Here is a 17,780-nt window from a genome sequence, read left to right as displayed (position 1 = left end):
ACGTCACACAGGCTGGTCGAACAGGCTGGTCGAACTTACCACCGCTAATTTCGGTCGGAGTGATCGGACCAGCGGACTGTGGCGTAAAACCTGGCTGCTGGGCCATCGATTTCTGGCGCACTTCGCGTATTTTCAGCTGCAGGCTCTGCTTGTTCGGAAATATGTCGCTGTGTGCCAACTGTGGGGTGGAAAAACGGACACAGACAAACCGTATCGAGCATATTAGAAGCTAGACAGAGCGCGGTGGCGCGGCCCAACCAAAGCCCAACCCTAAAGCAAGCGAGATAACGCACCTGAAAGCTGTTGGTGGCGTGCGTTGACGGAAACATTCCGTGCTCGTTGAACAGCTGCACCACCAGGTTGCGCCGCTGCTCGAGTATCTTCCGGTGACCCTTTTCTTCCGCCGAATTGACCGACCGTTGCGATGGCGTTTTGGGCGTTCGGGGCGAACGATCGTCAACACCGGGACCGCCGCCCATTCCGGCGCCAGTTCCCACCGCTCCCCGGCCCATTTCTGCCGACATTTCTAAAAGTGGAACGTGTAGTAATAAAGGGGACTCTTTCAGTGGATGCCAATTGGAAGGGGAAGCTTCAGTACAGTACCTTTGTACTGTTCCATGTTGAAATCCGGTCCGAAAAATCGATTTCCGATCACGTACGAGCTGGACGGGGTGGCAGTACTGGACAGCGGAGGCGCACTGCCATCCGAATGCAGATTGTTATGCTGATCTTCATCCGGCACCACTGTAAGCGAAAGCAGAGTTTTTTACTTGATGCAACTGACGCTGGGTGTAATAATACTTACGCGTTTTGTGAGTCGTGGTTTGCTTTTTACGATAGTTTTGCGTGAACACACGTGGTGACGACGCCATAATGGCACTGGGTGAGTGACAATCTTCCGGCTTGAACTGGGGTAGTGTTTTAAACTTTTTCTCAAAGTCAACCTGTCGCAGAACGCTGCGTAAAGCAAGACAATTGGAATGGTTCGGGGTCAGAGGCACTGAAAACAAACGCTCACGCATACCGTCAGCCAGAGCGCTGTGCAATACAACTTACTTATCCATATCGTCGGGCTTCGCCTTGCGAAAGAAGGCTTTCTTAGCGGTGGACGGCGAGATCTGGCTGTGGTAGTCCTCCATGGAGGCGGACGTCGGTGTCGGCAGGGCGGACGGCATCGAGGCGTGCTGATGGTGCTGGTGATGCGCGTGGTGGCTGTTTTGTTCGTTCGACGTGTTCGCCGTTTCATCACCACCGTCATCCTCCATCGGTGTCTGCTGCTGCTGCTGTTGCTGGGTGATACTACCATTGTTGCTACCCGCCGATTGCTGCTGCTCCGATTGCAACATACCACTGTTACTGTTGCTGTTGCTATTGCAGCCGCCGCTGCTCATCTGACGCCGCTGTAGCGGAGCGCGACCTAGTTGCGCCGGCGTCGGTGCCAGAATGAACTGTTTGCTCTCTGCGGCGGCTGCTGCATCCGCTGTGCCACCATCGCCACCCTCGCCGTACTCTTCTTCCATGTCCTCCTCCTCATTCGAAGCGTCCCGTTCGTTACCACTGCTACCACCCGTAGAGGGCACAGTAGAGCCACCACCACCACCACTGTTGCTGTTACTACCGTACACCGATCCGGCAGTGTTGGATGTGGGCGTTACCGGTAGCAAGTGTTTCGCGCCGGGCGATTCCGGCGGTTCCTGCTTGATCGTGGCGTACTGCTGCTGCGGATGGTGATGCGGCGACTGCTGAATCTGTGCCGGGTAGCCCTGTGTTGTGGAGATGAGAAGATTCGGTATTTTGCCTTGGATCAAATATTGTACGGGAATGGACGCGTTAATCGTAGTAGTAGTACCACCACCACCACCAATGCCACCGCCACCGGCAGCGTTGGTGGCCCCAATACCATTCGGCACGATTGCGCCCGTTGCCGACTGCGTTTTGATTAGCACACTCGACGACGACGACGCCGACGACGCCGAGGACGACGACGACGACCAAGAAGAAGAAGAATGTGATGTGGTGGTGAAGGTGTTGGAACATGATGAAAAGGTGGATGATGAAGTAGGTGGTGTTACTGTTGTCGGAAGGATGTTGGTTAGTTTCACGTGTGCCACCGTCGGCGGCTGGATGGTTCCGTTGCTGCCGGCTGGCCGCAATGCGCCAGTGATAGTAGTAGCGGATGCGGAACAGGATGGCGACGGTGTTAGTGCAAATGCGACGGTGGTGGTAGACGAAGAGGAAGGGGATGCGGAGGAGGACGAGGGGGAGGGGACAGCGGCAAAGATAGTGTTGCCCTGGGCCGGTTTAATGGTCGCCGTGGCAAGATTCGCGAACGAAATCTTAGAGCGATCGGTCAGCGTAAACTGTTGGTGATCGGGAAGGACTAGGGCAAACTGGAATTGAGAGAAGTAAGTAAGTATGTGTCAGTTGGAAGAACCGTTAGTCACAGGAGGCTAGGCTAGTAGTACAACCAAAAAGCGAAAAAAAAAAAACAATACTTTAAAGGAGCTTGAGAGACTGTGGGGGAAAGGCTCAACGGAGCCGAAAAAGAAAAAAGAGCAATCAAGCGGTAGCAATTCGCACGCACCATTACTTAACAAACTACTTAACAAACGGTATACTGCAGCATCGAGAAGCAACAATTCGGTTGAAATCAGAAGAATCGAAACGGGGCAAAATGTGAATTAACTATATCGACAACGTAAGAAGAACACGGTGCTTTTGAACAGTGAATTAATAGAGAAACCTACAGGGAGTAGCACCCCGTTCATCAGCGCTCCACTAAAAGCTACGCAAGAAACTCAAAAACAAAAGGACTAAATATCTAAGCATCATCCACACGGGGAGCGTCTATGTGTGTATGTGTGTGTAGTGCGTGCTTCGGAAGCGCACATTGCATGCGGTAAAAGATACTACGTAGCTACAGAGATAATCAATTTTGAGGGGAGAAATTGTGCCTTCGGGTATACCTAAGAAAAAATCTAAAACATTCCAGTGGTGGGGGGGGGGAGAAGAAGGCAGGAGAAACAGGAATTGGATGGGTTAAACTACGGCTCGACGCGCGAAATGATGGTTGACTGTTTGTTGTTTGCCAAATAATGCGCCAATCCAGCGATAAAACACATCGTCCAACAGAGCCAGTGTTGATTTTGAATCATTTTGAGAGGTGTGTGGGACATCTTGGGAAGTCTTTTTTTTTTGAGCAACGGAGGGAATTCAGTAGAGGTTGATGGCAAATGGATCGGCTGGAATAGGGATTTGGTGGCACGTGGGAAAAAAGGAGGAGTCGAATCGTGGGTTTGCAGATGAGATGAGATGAATGAAACTATGATGCAGTGTGGTGATAGCAATAAATCTAGTGTCAACTCTACTGAAAAATGATTTACTAGCGAGAAAAATCCAATTGAAGCCAGCTGATCTGGTAAAGGAGAGCCAGCCCCAGCCAGCCAGAAGCTTCCTACTGTATAAATAACAAGCGCACGGGAAAATACTCTGCTGCTTGCTTACCTGTGGACACAGCATCAGCTTCTGCCGGCCCGGTAGACGCTGGTTGGCGGCGGATGCAAGGATGGTTGTCGTGGTGCTGCTGCTGCTGCTCGCCGCTGGCAGTACCGTCGTCAGGTCAGTGGCACTGTTCGCGTTGGTGGTGACGGTGTTTGCCAGTACACCACCACCGCCGCCGCCGCTACCCGAGCTGATGGTGGACAGCATCGAGAACCCGCCAGTAGCGCCAACGCCCTGGTGCTGGTGCTGCTGCTGATGGTGCTGCTGCAGCGGATGTAACGATGCAACCGAGGACATCGTCAGCGATGTGGGCAATGCAGCAACGGACGACGGTGCGGAGGATGATGGCACCGGTAGAACTGTTGAAGTTGTTTGATTGATCATTATAATCGTCTGTTTCGTGTTGCTGCTGTTGTTCATGATGGTTGAATTGTTTGTGGGGACAGTAGAAGTGGTAGTGGTGGTGGTGGTGGTGGTGGAAGTGGTGGCAATGATGTTGATGTAGGACGGGTCGGAGGTGCTGGACTGAAGAGGAGCACGATGATCGGTGGAGGGGAAGGTGGAGGAGGAAGAGGTAGCAGTGGTGATGCCTTTTTTGCTTATGGTATATGTTAACAATTTTGCCGCACTGTTAGTAGTGCTGGATGGTTCAATGGTAGTCGCACAGGTGGTGACAGTAGTAGTAGAAGTAGTAGAAGAGGTGGTAGTGAAGGAAGTATGATCAGGCACAACGATACAATTAGTCACATTGAGGGAAGAGCTGATGGGGATGCTAGTGGTACAGATATTCCCATTGACTACACTACCGCTATTACACGAGGATGGGAGGGAAGGGGTGGAAGAGAAGGGCATAGTTGAGGTGTTTGTGATTGAACTGATGAGATTAGTGATTGTCGCAGTGCCTCCACCAGCTGTTAGTAGTAGCTTTTTGGAGTTATCTCTGTTGTTCGCTGCCGCTATTAGCTCTGTGTTGTTGCTGTTAGTTTCGTTATGGAGCTGTTGTTGTTGTTGTAGTTGATGCTGTGCTGCCGTTGTGCAAGAACCATGCAACAGAAGTTCGTTCAGCGATGCTTGAGATAATACGATAATGCTTCCACTCGGTAACGCCGCACTGCTCAGCGTGTTGCCGCCAGCGGTAGAAGCGGACGCTAACATCAATCCATTCGTGGCTAGCGGCATCACTGTCGATGAAGCACCGTTAAATGGAACGGTCGTGAAGGTCGATCCCTGGTGTTTCACTTGCGCTGGACGTTCGACCAGAATCGTTTCGTATACGACCGAAGGCTGCAAACCGGTGACCGGTGCATCGGCATCCGAACGGGGCTGCTTTGGTGGTTGGTGTGTTGTTGTGTTTGCCATTTTCGCAATCATTGACATCGCTGGCTGGACAGGGCGTAGAATGGCACTGCCACCACCGCTGGACGTGTTGATGATAAAGGCGGTGGTAGGAGGGGTAGTGGCGGCACTACCACCATCGCTACTTCCCTGCGCAGGCGTTCCCGCGGCGTTCATCAACGCTGCCCCATTGCTGCTGGTGGACGTCGCAGGCGGTGGCGGGCCCGCCGCACATGCATTTGCTGTCACATTTACAACATTCACAACATTCAACGTTTTTTTCGCGGCATGAGCGACGGTGTTTGTGGTGATGGTGGTAGATGAAGAAGAGATCTTATCGCTATGTACAACATCAATCGGACAGGAAGGCTTAACGGTAGCGGAATTTGTAGTAGAGTTAGTGATAGTAGTAGTGGTGGTGGTGGTGGTACTAGTAGCGATACTATTAGTAATGGCATTCATGATGACAACATCGGAAGTAGAAGAGCGATTAGCTGTATTATTTATGCAATGTGTCGTGGATGATGAAAGCTGATGGTTAGAATGGTGAACAACATCTAGATGAGAAGAAGTTGGATGATGATTGCTTTCGGTAGTGGTATCTGTACGGCTCAGTTTGTGATGATGATTAGTAGGTTCGTTAGCACTAGCGGTGTTAGTGGTAATAGTAGTAGTACAAGTACTGGTAGCAGTGTTCACAACATCCATGATTAGTTTACCTTGCTTCATGCTCATCACTATTGCGTTAGTACTAGGCTTATGGTTTGCATTGCTACTGGCGGTCGCATGGCTACCGTTAACGTTCGAGATCGTGTAACAAATGGTGGGATTAAACTCTAACAGCGATTTACATTTGGTGCTGCTGTTGCTGAGGCTACTTGCCCCACCCTCCGAGGAGCAGCTGCTGCTCGGCGGTGTAACGGTCAACGTTGAGTTTGCGGCCGCCGCGCCCGACAATGGCTCTGCCACACTGCTGCTGCTGCTGCTGCTAACGGCCAGTAGAAATTTGTGCTGCTGCTGCTGATCGTTCCCACCGTGGTACAGCGAGTTTGGCTGCTGCTGCTGCTGCTGCAGATGTTGTTCCTTTATGGCAGCGGATGAGAAGTTGAAGATGGTATCGACATTGCTACGGGTGGTACCGCCGTTGCTGCTGCTGGTGGTTAGATTTTCTGCCGGTTCCATCTTAATTGTGGACGCCGTCGGCGTTGATGGCGCTGGCGAGAGCAAATACGATGGATGATCCTGCTTGCCCAGGGTTTTCGGACTTTGTGGCATCGTTTTAAATGCTCCTCCTAAAAGATGGAAATGAGGAATAGTGAATTCATTCCAGTGCCGCCTACCTACATCCTCCATATCACACTAGAGCTTACCTGTTGGCTGGAATGGTGAAACACCAACCGGGTTCTTCGGACTGCTGTACGCGTACCCGATCGGATGGTGGTGGTGATGGTGAGGATGCGCGTGATGATGCTGGTACATGGTACCGCCCTGTCCGCTGGCCCCATTTCCAGCAGTTACGCTGTTGTTGCCACCACAGCTGCCATTGCTATCTGCACCGGAACCAGCGGTGTTACTTCCGCCAGTAGTAGTAGCAGTAGTAGTAGTAGTAACAGTAGTAGTACTGTTGCCAATCGCACCCGCTTTGATTGGTTTCGGTTTGCACGTCAGTAACGATGTGGAAGAGTTGTCGAGCGAAGCGGAATTGGGCCCACCGGGTGTTGTTGGTGGTTGGCCACCATTGTTGCTGCCTGCCGTCGTCAGTGTTTTTATGGAGTAATCTGTCGCTACATCCCCATTGCTGCCGTGATGGTAGTCGTTTGAAACCGTCGATTGTGAAACCTGTAAACAAATTCAAAACAAAGTCGATGTAGCAGGGTTATACAAAACTCTCGAATCATGGCTGATAAGCTAAAAACAAATAGAGACAATCTCACGCCAAAAATGCCCGCAAACAGAAAGGAGAGAACAACTTAAAACGGAAACACAACACGCCCCATCGATTACACTTGATCGTACCTTGGTGGAAGAACTAGCAGTAAATTGAGACGAGCTCATCTCCCCATGGTTTTGTTTGCCCTTGGCGTTGCCGGAGATGTCTTCCACATCCGAGTCGCTTACCTTTTCGGCACATTTCAGATCGAGCTCCGCCACATCGTTCGATGATTGCGCGGACGGTGGTGCCTTTCGCGGTACCGACTCGTCGTCCGCGATCGTCATCGGCTGATCGTCTTCAGCAACATCACCCCCCTCGTCCATCTGCTCATCGGTAATGGATATATCCATCCGTTCGTCGTTCTTTTCCCGTCCCTCCGGCTCGGCGTACCGTTGGTGGGACGGCGAGGAGGAGCGGCTTGCCGCATCGACAACCATCGGTTCCGGATTATGTTGGCTGCCAGTGTTGCACGAAGCCACGGATCCGTGGTTGGCCGTCGTTGTCGGTGGCAGCATCATCATCACACCGGACGCTGGTTCGGGTGTTTCGTCAATTGTGTTGTACGGTGCAACGGTCAGTGGAATGATATCGTTCGCCTGGCTTCCGTTACCGCCCCCGGTCGACGTTCCTCCCCCAACGGAAGGCATTGCCACGTCGGACGGCGTTTTGGGGCTTCGTTCGTCGAACGAATCGTTCCCGTCGAAAGAATCCATGCGGCCCCGGCCACTGTTACCTCCCGCTGATGCTAACCCGCCCGGCCCACTGCCGGACGCAGGCACGCCGCCACCAACCATCCCCTCCTTCGCTGAGGAGGATGATTTTCGGCGATCCTTCGAGCACCACTTCCACTCCGGGTGTGCCTTAAAGTGTGCCTCCTTCACCTCGCTCGCCAGCTCGTGGTATTTGGTTTTCTCTTCCGGCTTCAGTGCGTACCACCATTCGCCCAGGATCTTGCTCACCGTTCGGTTGTCCTGGTTCGGATGCTTCTGGTGGACCAGCGCCCGGTGGCGCTTGGAGAAAATCATGAACGCGTTCATCGGGCGCCGTATTTTAGCGTCCTTCTTGTTGCTCAGCGGACTCTGCGGTTCCTTCGGCGTACCGCTGCCACTTCCGCCACCACCGGCACCGCCACTGCTGCCACCGTTCGCTGCAGCGGCGGCGGCCTGCAGCGCTGCACTGCATGATTGCGTTCGTCGCTTTGCGATCGATTCGGCACTCTCGGCCGAACTTGTCTTACTGTTCGTGACCGTGACCGGTGCTTCTATGTCCATGCCGCGCAACAGTTGATGGCTTCCGGCACCACCACCACCACTACCATTATTACCGTTACCGGCCGCATACCGGTTGCTTGTCTGCTCTCCTGCTCCACCTTGTGCGGTAGAGTTCTTCGTGCTGGGTACTGCTGTTTTCACGGGCTCTGCTTCAAAGACATCATCGTCTCCCTGGTCGTCGTCGTCGATCGAAACCATCTCCTCCCCGGCGGCTGACTGAGGAGGCGGTGGCGTAGGCGAGTACACCTTCGACGGCACGATGACCATCGAGGATGCGCCCGCCGACGACGGCTTGGCTGTCGTTGCGGAGGAGCTTCCAATCGGCGATGGTTGCTGCGAGGCAACCGCCGCCGTCGTTGCCGCTGATGATGGTGGGCCAGCAGCGGTGTTTGCTGCGGCAGCAGCTGGTCCGTAGGCCTGCGAGTGCGCCATGTGCGCGTAGTGGTGGTGTTGATGATGTGGATGGAGGTTGCTCTTGGCGATCGCCGACGGACTGTTTATGATCGGAAGCAATGCATGCCATTGATAGGTGGAACCCGTGCTAATGCCGTTTTTTGGCACGGTTAAGGATTGCTGATGTTGACTGGTTAATAACACTGTGTGCTGTTGTTGGGAGGTCGTCTGTGACAGTTGTTGCTGTTGCTGTTGCTGCTGTTGTTGTATGATCGTATGATGGTGGAGGGCGGCCGGCGACGCTGATTGCGCAACGTGCTGTGCCGGACCGGAGATCGGTTGCGATCGACTGGTCGTTACCAGCGCGTGAGGTTGCTCTTGCGGTTCCTGCTGTTGCTGCAGCTCTTGCTGTTGCTGATGTAGCTGCTGTTGATGTTGCGACGGCTGCTGGTGATGCTGCTGCTGCTGTTGGTGTTGTGCAACGCCATTAGACGATACAGCTTCCACACTTACAGTCTGTTGCTGTGAAGAAGCGTTAATCGTTTGTGCCGCCGATGAGCTACCTCCACCGCCTGCCACATGTACAGGATAGCTGGCGTAAATCGCCGACGGATGGGCCGAATGCTGGGAGTACAGGGGCGACATACGTATAACGCTGGTCGCGTGACCGGTCGGTGGTGGCGCAGCGCCGGCACCACTGCTCGCCGGTTGCGTTGGCCGCAGCGACTCCGGTCGAATCAGCTGATGGTGATGGCCGCTGCCAGCAGGCCCGCCACTACCAACGATGCCGATACCGCCGCCAATGACGTGCGCTGGGCTCGGGCTCGGAGTATTCGTTTTGTACTTGTTGCTGCCGCCACTGCCGATACTGCCGTGCGGATCGTTGGACGGTGCCGGGCTGCCGATCGGCAGAAACAGGTTCTGCCGGTTGCCAATCATTACCGGCGATTGTGTTGCCAGCGGGGACGATCCGTGCCCGGTTGGCGAGGAGAACGAATTGCTCGGTGTCGCTGAGCGGGAACTGCTAAGTGATACTGTGTTGGAGAAAGAGAAAAAGAGAGGAACCATCAACGGAACCGCATGTTAGTTGGATGGTAGTAGTTCTCATGATAGAACAGTTCTCCTAATACAAAAAAGACTATTTTCCAATGGTAATGTGTATAATAATTGAAAACCTAACGGTAACAATCACTCCTGGACATATCAGTGTTTGATAAAACAAATAAACCTCACTCATACACATGCTCCCCACACACAGAAAACGAAGTCTGACTTAACAAGATGGCGATCGTTTCAGTGGATCGATGCTGGGGTATTTGCTATGAACGCAATGAAACAAAGAATTAACTGACTATCCTAGTCTTATCCGATTGCCAGCGTAAGAAAAACCCACCACGAAGAATTAAGATTGTGCAAGCAACACTTACGCAAACACTTAATGTACAGTTCGGCACCACTTTGCAGATCGTACATGTTCATGTTCATAAAGTTCATACTTTTCGCACTGAAACTTTCGCAACCAACATTAGCAGCACAACCGCGCCTAGAGCGACTAATTTAAGCATACAGATATTTTTAGAATTACGCCTTCACAACGACACAAAACGCCCGAAAGGAAGCTGGATGACTTTCACTTGAAAACTATTCCTGCCGGCGGGCGTACCGATTTGACTAAACTTTCTTTCTCTCTCGTGTACTCCCGTGCTCAACGGGTGTGTAAATGCCAATAAAGTCCTTCTTGGAAATTTGCGCCCGTGCGCCTGCATGCGTCTACTAGTGGACGACAATTTACACACACACACACACACCCACACAATCTCGAGCCCATTGTCCGTTTTGACTGATTGTTTATTCAACGATCAGCGTTCGTCCGACTGGCTGCGTGTGCGTGTGTGTTGGTGTTGCGCAAACGCCCAGTGCGAGAACGGATAGGCGCGCCTTGCGGACGGAAAGGCTACCACTTCATTCGCGTTATTCGTGCTCGTGGTTGTGTATATTGGTGGCGGATGTATTTTCCAGCGAAGGCGATTAATTACGATCACCTGAACTAATCACTGAACTTTTGAGTGTGCTTTTTTTCTCCTCTTCTAAGAACGTGAATCTTGTGCAGTGAATGGAGTGTTTTATTTCAGTTCTGAAAAATGTGTTGAAATTTAATTTCGGTTGTAAATCACGCAGAACGAGGTATTTTCGCCTATCATCACCGCAGGGACACTGTTCTTCAATGATATGATGCTTTCCGTTCCAAGAAACTGCCCTGGTCAATTTCGAAGCAGTTTGTCAGGGATCGTCAAGTAAAACATTTGAACTCGGTTTGATTTTTTTTAAAGTATATAACAGGTGGTTCCCGAAATATGCGGGTGTCTATATTTGACAGTTCTCTGAGCAAAAATTGCATTGATTTGACACATCAGTCGTTACAGGGTTTACCACGAGTTCTCATAGCAGTGGGACACTTTATTTACTCCTTGTTGCGTGAAACAAATGAAATAGGAATTTACAAGGAGTCTATCCAAAAAGGGTGCCTTAGTCCACTTTCCATCAAATGAAGTTCATTTCCGATAAGAAAGAGTCAAGGCAAAGTCCCACAACTATGAGAATCCTGGAAAGACCCTGTAAACGCAAATTCTTGAATTCATTCAAAAAAGAAAATGAAATAATTAATGTAGTGACTAAGGCCACTTACTTCAGCCAAAATTATTCATTACATTTTAACTATAAGTTACAGACGAAAAAAAAAAAACACTAGAAAACCGCGAAATTCCACATACGCGGTAAAAGTATCTACTTATTTTTTTCTTTTACAATAAAAAATCCCATTAAAATAATCAAGTGCTGATACAGCAATTATCCGCAGTACGCGATACTCGATATACGTGAATTCGCAGTACGCGATTCCTCTAAATTTGACAGCTCCATGTGTTTTTTGCAAATATTTTGATTTTTTGAAATATTTTATGCTCTTTTTGAATTTCCTTAATGTTCTTAATGCATTTTGCGCTAAATTTGTGCAAAAGATACCTGTTTTATAACAAAAATCTAGAATGCAAAACTCTTTGGCGATATTTTTCAACCCTCGAACCGGTACTATAAACTCTTTTTCCATAGGAATCCGCTATACGCGAAAACTCGAGATACGCTATTGCGCTCGGTCCCGTACGATAGCGTATATCGGATAATGACTGTACATTACACTGCTTGCCATGTGAGTTTCCAGTAAGAACATCAGTATTCGCCGCTAGTTGGATGTTTTCCAACTGATTTCATATATTTGCTATTGCCATTGGTATCTGACGCGGAAAACAGTATTTCAACTTACCCAGCATATTGGCCGCATCCGTTTCGTCCTGATCGAACCGTCCCGCCACACGGTAATGGGGTGAAGTTTCCGAATCTCTAGATGTTTCCTCGTCTAGCTGTGTTTTGCTGCTCGATCGACTACTGTAAGGAACGAAACAGGAAAGAGTTGAGTATCAATTTTAACTCATCGCCAAACGACCCATATAGCTCCTTTTTTCAAGCTTTCAACAGCAGCCATTACCTGTTGAAATGATTCGTCACCGAGCTGGTGGACGACCGGAGCGCATTGCTACCCTTCTGGCTGAGATGCCGCGAGCAGTAGCCTCGTCGTTGAGATTCCTTCGAACAGGTTTCGTTCGAGCACAGCCTGCGCCACTGCTTGCCGTTAAACTTCTTCCGTATGCCGGTGGGCGTGGAAACGACGTCGCCCTTCTTGAACCGGTGCGGTGTGGCCGCTTGAGATCTGAATGACAACAATCGAATGAATTACAATACCTTAACTAAACACGTGACGTGGCAATACCGCCACAACAAGTACCTTGGGGTTGCAGGTTGAGATCGAGGTGTACTTCGTTGGTCCAGTAAGCTTGAGGTACTTCCACGGCTTTGCATACTGCTTCGCTTGCTGCTACCTGAGTATTTTTCCGCTTCTGCAAGTGAAATAGTGGGTGAGAGGTGAACTATGTATGAGTTGGGGAAATCAAAGGCATAAAAACGACGTCGGTACCTCCTTCCATGGGAAAACTGCTGCGCACTTCGTCGTCACTCTCGTTGTCGTAACTGCGGTTCGCGATGCGCAGATCGTCCGGACTGAGCGTCCTTAATACTGAGCTGCTGGGAGGACCACCACCAGCGACACCACCACCCGACACTGATGCTGACGAAGCTCCACTGCCGATCGTGTTGCTGTTGCTGCTGCTACTGCTGCTGTGGGCCGGCGCTGGAGACATCCCGACCTGCACCGGATGCGACACGTGATGCAGCGAATGAGAGCGCGCGTGAGCACCAGCACCAGCAGCAGTGGTGTAGTGTGCGGTCTCCACCCCATCCCGATCACGATGATCCGTAGCAGCGCTGCCGATCGTGAGCTGCACGGACTGGAATGGTGAGGTGGCAGCGCTGCGGTAATGGTGCTGTTGCTCTTCACCCGATCCTGCTCCTGCTGATGGTAGAACATGCTGCAATTGCAATGGCACATGGAGCTGCTGCTTTAGCTGCTGTTGATCGCTCGTTCCGGCTGCTGCTGCCGCTGCTGCGCCCAGCGATGGATCGTACCGTAGGCCGGCACTGGCCACACCACGACCCTGCGTTATGCTGATGCTGTTTTTGTACGGTGCCCCACTTGTGTAGATGATGGTGGCGGCAGTGCCGGCGGGCTGTTGCTGTCCTGCTGTTCCGGCACCACTGCCGTGTAGATGATGTTCGCTGTTGGTCGACGTTGCTAGGACGTAGCTTACTATGGCGGGTGGCTGCTGCTGTTGTAACTTTCCGGTGCTACTATCTCCCTCATGGGAACGATGATGATGATGATCGAGTGTGTTACGCCGGCTCGAGCCACAATCTACTGCCGACACCGTGTGGCCACCGCTATAGCTGTCCAGCGCATCTTCCAGCTCGTCCCACCAGGGCGGTTTCAGGAGGCGCATATCAACCCGTTTCACTATTCGTAACTGTGGAAAAATGGATACATGAAAGGAATACAATTAGAACATTGTTCGGTAACGAAAGTGTGTTTTGATTTTGAGTGTACACCCCCGTACCTCCTGCTTGTCTGCGATCGAGCCGCCCGCAATCTGCACCGAAAACTGCTTCTTGTTGCCGTGCACTTCCTTCACAATGCCCTCGACAAACACGTCCCCCCCGTTGGACGTCACGGGATGCGGATGGACACAGGTAGCCCTAACGCACACCCTCACACCCGGCTGCAGATCGGCCAGCGCCGGGCACACGTCGTCGATGATATCCTGCTGGCGGTGCACATCGTCCAGCACACCTTCGTACGTTTGATGGCTGCCTTCAGGCGCGTCAAACCCAATGACCACGGTCCCTGGGGCGGCCGTCGCCCGTATGCGGCCCGAGTCGTACACGTCTTTCCGGCGGGCCAGCACCCGATGATTGATCCATTCGCTGAGGTCGATCAGTGGGGAAGCGGGTGCAACGGGGGCAGTGCTGTACTGCTGCTGTTGCTGCTGCCCGCTGGCCGCCGAAAGCTGAACTGGCTCCAGCTGAGCGGTGGTGCTGGACGAGGACGATGGAGGAGGTGCCGGTGGTGACTGTTGGCGGAACTGCTGTTGTTGCTGCTGCTGCTGCTGCTGGGAATGCTGACCCGGCTGTTGATGTTGGTAGTGATGCTGCTGCGGCATGGAGAACGACGTCGGGCCCGAGTGGTGATGGACGGGCGACGGTGTCGATGTGGCATTCCCGCTGCTAACGGCCGATGGCGGCGTCGGGGAAGGTTTGTAGCTTCCCGGTGAGCTGTGAAATAGGGCGAACGAAGAACACATGAGATTAGCAATCGGGTAACACACCAAGACGCACTAGAAAATTCTAATTGTATGGATAGCAGAGCCGGCAGTTGGAGCAGTTTGTTTTGTTTATGTATGAGATTGGGCCGGGTCGCTCTCTACTACGTCGGTGTTTGAGAAAACAGCGAGCAGACGATAAGTACCCCGCGGATCCATCCCGCTCAAGGCGTATAGTATTCAAATTAGCACGCCGAATGTTTTTAACGAAGGTCTGTACCGTAATGTTTGTATTCAGACAATCATCATTGCAAAAAAGGAACCATCGAATCTGGAGCGGTAGGGCGTGAATCGCGAAAACTACGAATGCAATGAACGAGGCAAGTTTGTGAGGTTCTATTTGAACCAATTGCGTTTCCGTTACATGATAGTATTTTTTTGTTTACGACCAAATTCTATATTCTACTCCTGAGTTAGCAATTCCAATCGTGGTTTGGCGGTGCGCAAACCACGTGCAAGACAAGAAACGTGCATCGGAGAGAGATAGAGAGAGGTTCGCCTTCGATGTATGGAACTTCCCTATTTAATGCAACACTTTTTTGCGCCGTCTGTCGCTTAAACTTACCCGTACGATGGCATCGTGTGCAGCTTCTTACTGCTCACGTAATACGCCTCCGGTGTGGCGGACGAAGGCTGCAATCGTAAAATTTGTTGCTGCTGCTGCTGCTGCTGCTGATGGTGCCTTATTGTGGCAGGATCGACCGCAAGCAGTATCTGCCGATTGTGTCCGATCGCTGGATGCTGTTGCTGCTGCTGATGCAGCTGGCTAGATGATTCGATGGCACCGGGTGACGGTGACGCTGCCGTCGACGCGGTCGGCTGCGGCTGCAGCGTGATCGTGGAAATGGTATAGCTCTGAGATCGATTCATCGTGGCGATGGTGGACGAGGAGGAGGAGGAGGAGGGAGAGGGGGAAGAGGTCAAGGTGGCACCGTTGTTGCTACTGCTACACTTATTAATGCTACTGGTACTGCTGTTAGTGTTACTGCTTATGCTACTACTGGCAGCGATCATCATGCCCGGGCTCTGCCGCCCCGACGCAAGCTGCTGGTGCTGGTGAAGCTGATGCGGATAGAGCGACGAACGCTGCTGCTGCTGCAGCTGGTGAGCCTTCCCACCGGCCGGTACCATCGTTAGCAGCGTTGCAGTGGTCGGGACGGAGGTGAGATTGATCATTGCGCCCGGACTGCCACGGTGGTGCTGGTGTGCGTTGTGTACCACCGTGGCACCGTTGCTTGCGGGTGAACTTGCTGGTTGCGGGCCCTGACTGGGACTGCTGCTTGGCTGCGACCGGTGGCTAACCGAGTTCATCACGATCCGCTCCCGACTGTCCACCGGCTCACGGTGCGATCGGTCCGAATGGTGCACAGGCGCATCATACGTGGAAATGCTGTTGCCTGTCCGTACGTCGGTGGCATGATGGTTGCCAGGGCTGTCACCTTCCCTACCAAAACTACCATTGGTAGCACCATAGTGGTGGTGGTGATGCTGCTGCTGTTGCTGATGATGGTACGCACCAAAGCTTCCGTTTTCCTCTGGCTCGCCGTTCTTAAATACCGCGATGTTTCCGGTAGAAGATGCGTGTGGCGATGCGACAGCAGACTGCTCGTACAGCACACCACGATTCCCGGCCTCTCTATCATCCTCTCCTCCTCCTCCTCCTCCGGTGTCCATCGGCTGTGTTGTCGCTTGTTTCGCTCCGTTGGACCCGCCCGGAGGCGACAGTGCGGGCGTGGCGGCCGGTGGAACTGGCAGCGGGGGCGGCGGTACCGGCCGATGTGATTCCATTTCCTCCAGCTCGGCAAGATCGAACTTGCGCTTTTTCGGGTGCTGCCGTGGTGTCGCATTCTGGGTGACGGGTTTCTCGGACGCGGCCGACGACGCCGCTGCTACCGTCGTCGTTGTCCCGGAGGATGGACCGACCGTCGCTGCCGTTCCGGGACCGGTGCTAACGGCGACGACGGTCGTTGTCATGCTGGAGCTGTTGCTGTGGGCCACGGTGACACTAGCATTCACGGACTGTTGACAGTGCGATGGCGATGAGGACGACGATGATGCTGATGATGATGCTGGCGGCGGTTGTTTTTGCGGTATCATGCTTGCCCCAGCTGTGCAGGTTGGGCAGAACGGGCCGCATCAAGGCTTGGCACTTTCGCTCCTATGGCTAATGTTTGTATATATGCTATTTTCTGCTTTTTTTTTTAAATGCTGCTTTTGTGTTCGCTTCTCCTATCTTCTGGTGGCGCAACCTGTTTTCTTTAGGCGCTCGATTAGCTTTATGGCGACTTCTACACTATATGGACAACACTGTCATCCTTTTACCAGTGTCCGCCATTGTGAAAGCGATTATGATCACGGTGCAATTTTGTCGACGGTTCCGTGTACTGGATGTCAGTACTTTTCGTCTGTCTCGTTCTACAAATATCGTTTTTCGGAGTATATCAATGTTCCGAATTGTCTAAAAAGAAAAAGAAAAAAAAAATATTAGAGTATGCTCATCAATCTACTACCCCACAAACTGCTTTACAGAAACTATTTTTAACCAACTATAAAGAGAGTTCCCCATGGTTCAGCCGTGATCGACCGGAGTGTCAAAGCCGGATAGCAATAGAGAGAACTCAATGGGCGCCGGGAGAAATCGTACATTATGCGGTAGGCACACCGACAAACGAAACGCACTGGAATGCCAGTAGTGCCCCGGGGCTCAAGAGCCAGCGGCAATTAAAGCACCTCGAGGGCGGCGTCTTTCTAAGTGCGAGATTTTCACAACCAGACAGCATCGCGTATCGATCGAGCACTGGGGCGATGCGCGTTGCTACTTCCCACGACTGATTGTGGGCTGGAAATAGATTGCACCGAATGCAACCACTCGATAACGATTGTAGCGCGATAGTAGCGGCCACTTGTCCGGGAAATAAGCCGAACGGTTTTGCACACCGCAATGCGAGGAGGTTTTACTTTCGATCATCATTCGCCGTGGGTGGGGTGTGGTGGAGTGTAAATGTAAATTCAATTCTCCTCCGCACAGCACGATCGCGCGCTAAACGATCGGCAGTGATTAGTGACATCCGCCGGTGTCGGAATATGATTGAGGGAGGCTTCGTGTGAGATATGCAAATAGGTGCGAGATTTTCACTGCCTATGCATTCATTGCGCGTCTTCTGGTTGTTGGCAACATTGCTAGCCTGGTTCCCCCTCTCATGATCCGGGTCATTTGTGTGGAGGAAGGTGTGGAATACAATGGTGATTAAAAAAAAACTAGAGGGCATTAATGGGTATATTGATGTGTAAAGGAGGAAGCTGATCGATGTTAACAGCCCATTCGAAAGGGGAATGGTAGTATGTAGTACTACAACATTTTACTGTGAAACAGTAATGTTTATGCGCACCAAACGTCAATTGGGACTGAAAATAGTTGACTACTGAATAACTTCTGACCGGTTGCTTCAGTGTCACAGTAGAGGCGAAAGAACTCCGTTGGAGCCAAAGCCTCTATAAACTATTCCAACAACATTCAGTTCCACG

General features: G+C 51.8%; 1 protein-coding gene across 7 annotated transcripts in view; it reads right to left on the bottom strand.

The window, feature by feature from the left end:
- The window catches only part of LOC120893979 (protein capicua homolog), an 80,783-nt gene that overhangs the window by 23,157 nt on the left and 39,846 nt on the right, over positions 1-17,780 (bottom strand). For 2 of the 7 annotated variants that reach the window (XM_040296246.1, XM_040296247.1), the window contains exons 3-17: positions 14,821-16,713; positions 13,494-14,208; positions 12,461-13,403; positions 12,272-12,383; positions 11,975-12,196; positions 11,753-11,874; positions 6,853-9,467; positions 6,207-6,675; positions 5,556-6,128; positions 3,505-3,860; positions 1,057-2,390; positions 806-957; positions 604-744; positions 294-526; positions 40-178 (exon numbers count right to left, since the gene is read on the bottom strand). In XM_040296246.1, the coding sequence (XP_040152180.1) occupies positions 40-178; positions 294-526; positions 604-744; positions 806-957; positions 1,057-2,390; positions 3,505-3,860; positions 5,556-6,128; positions 6,207-6,675; positions 6,853-9,467; positions 11,753-11,874; positions 11,975-12,196; positions 12,272-12,383; positions 12,461-13,403; positions 13,494-14,208; positions 14,821-16,352 (9,658 nt within the window). In that variant the 5' untranslated portion in view covers positions 16,353-16,713. The remainder of the gene's footprint in view (positions 1-39; positions 179-293; positions 527-603; positions 745-805; positions 958-1,056; positions 2,391-3,504; positions 3,861-5,555; positions 6,129-6,206; positions 6,676-6,852; positions 9,468-11,752; positions 11,875-11,974; positions 12,197-12,271; positions 12,384-12,460; positions 13,404-13,493; positions 14,209-14,820; positions 16,714-17,780) is intronic. The other 5 variants (XM_040296251.1, XM_040296250.1, XM_040296249.1 and 2 more) reach the window with 5 other exon arrangements.

Source organism: Anopheles arabiensis, chromosome 2 (genome assembly GCF_016920715.1).
Source record: "Anopheles arabiensis isolate DONGOLA chromosome 2, AaraD3, whole genome shotgun sequence".
NCBI classification, from domain to species: domain Eukaryota; kingdom Metazoa; phylum Arthropoda; class Insecta; order Diptera; family Culicidae; genus Anopheles; species Anopheles arabiensis.
This window is presented reverse-complemented; position numbering and strand designations above follow the sequence as displayed.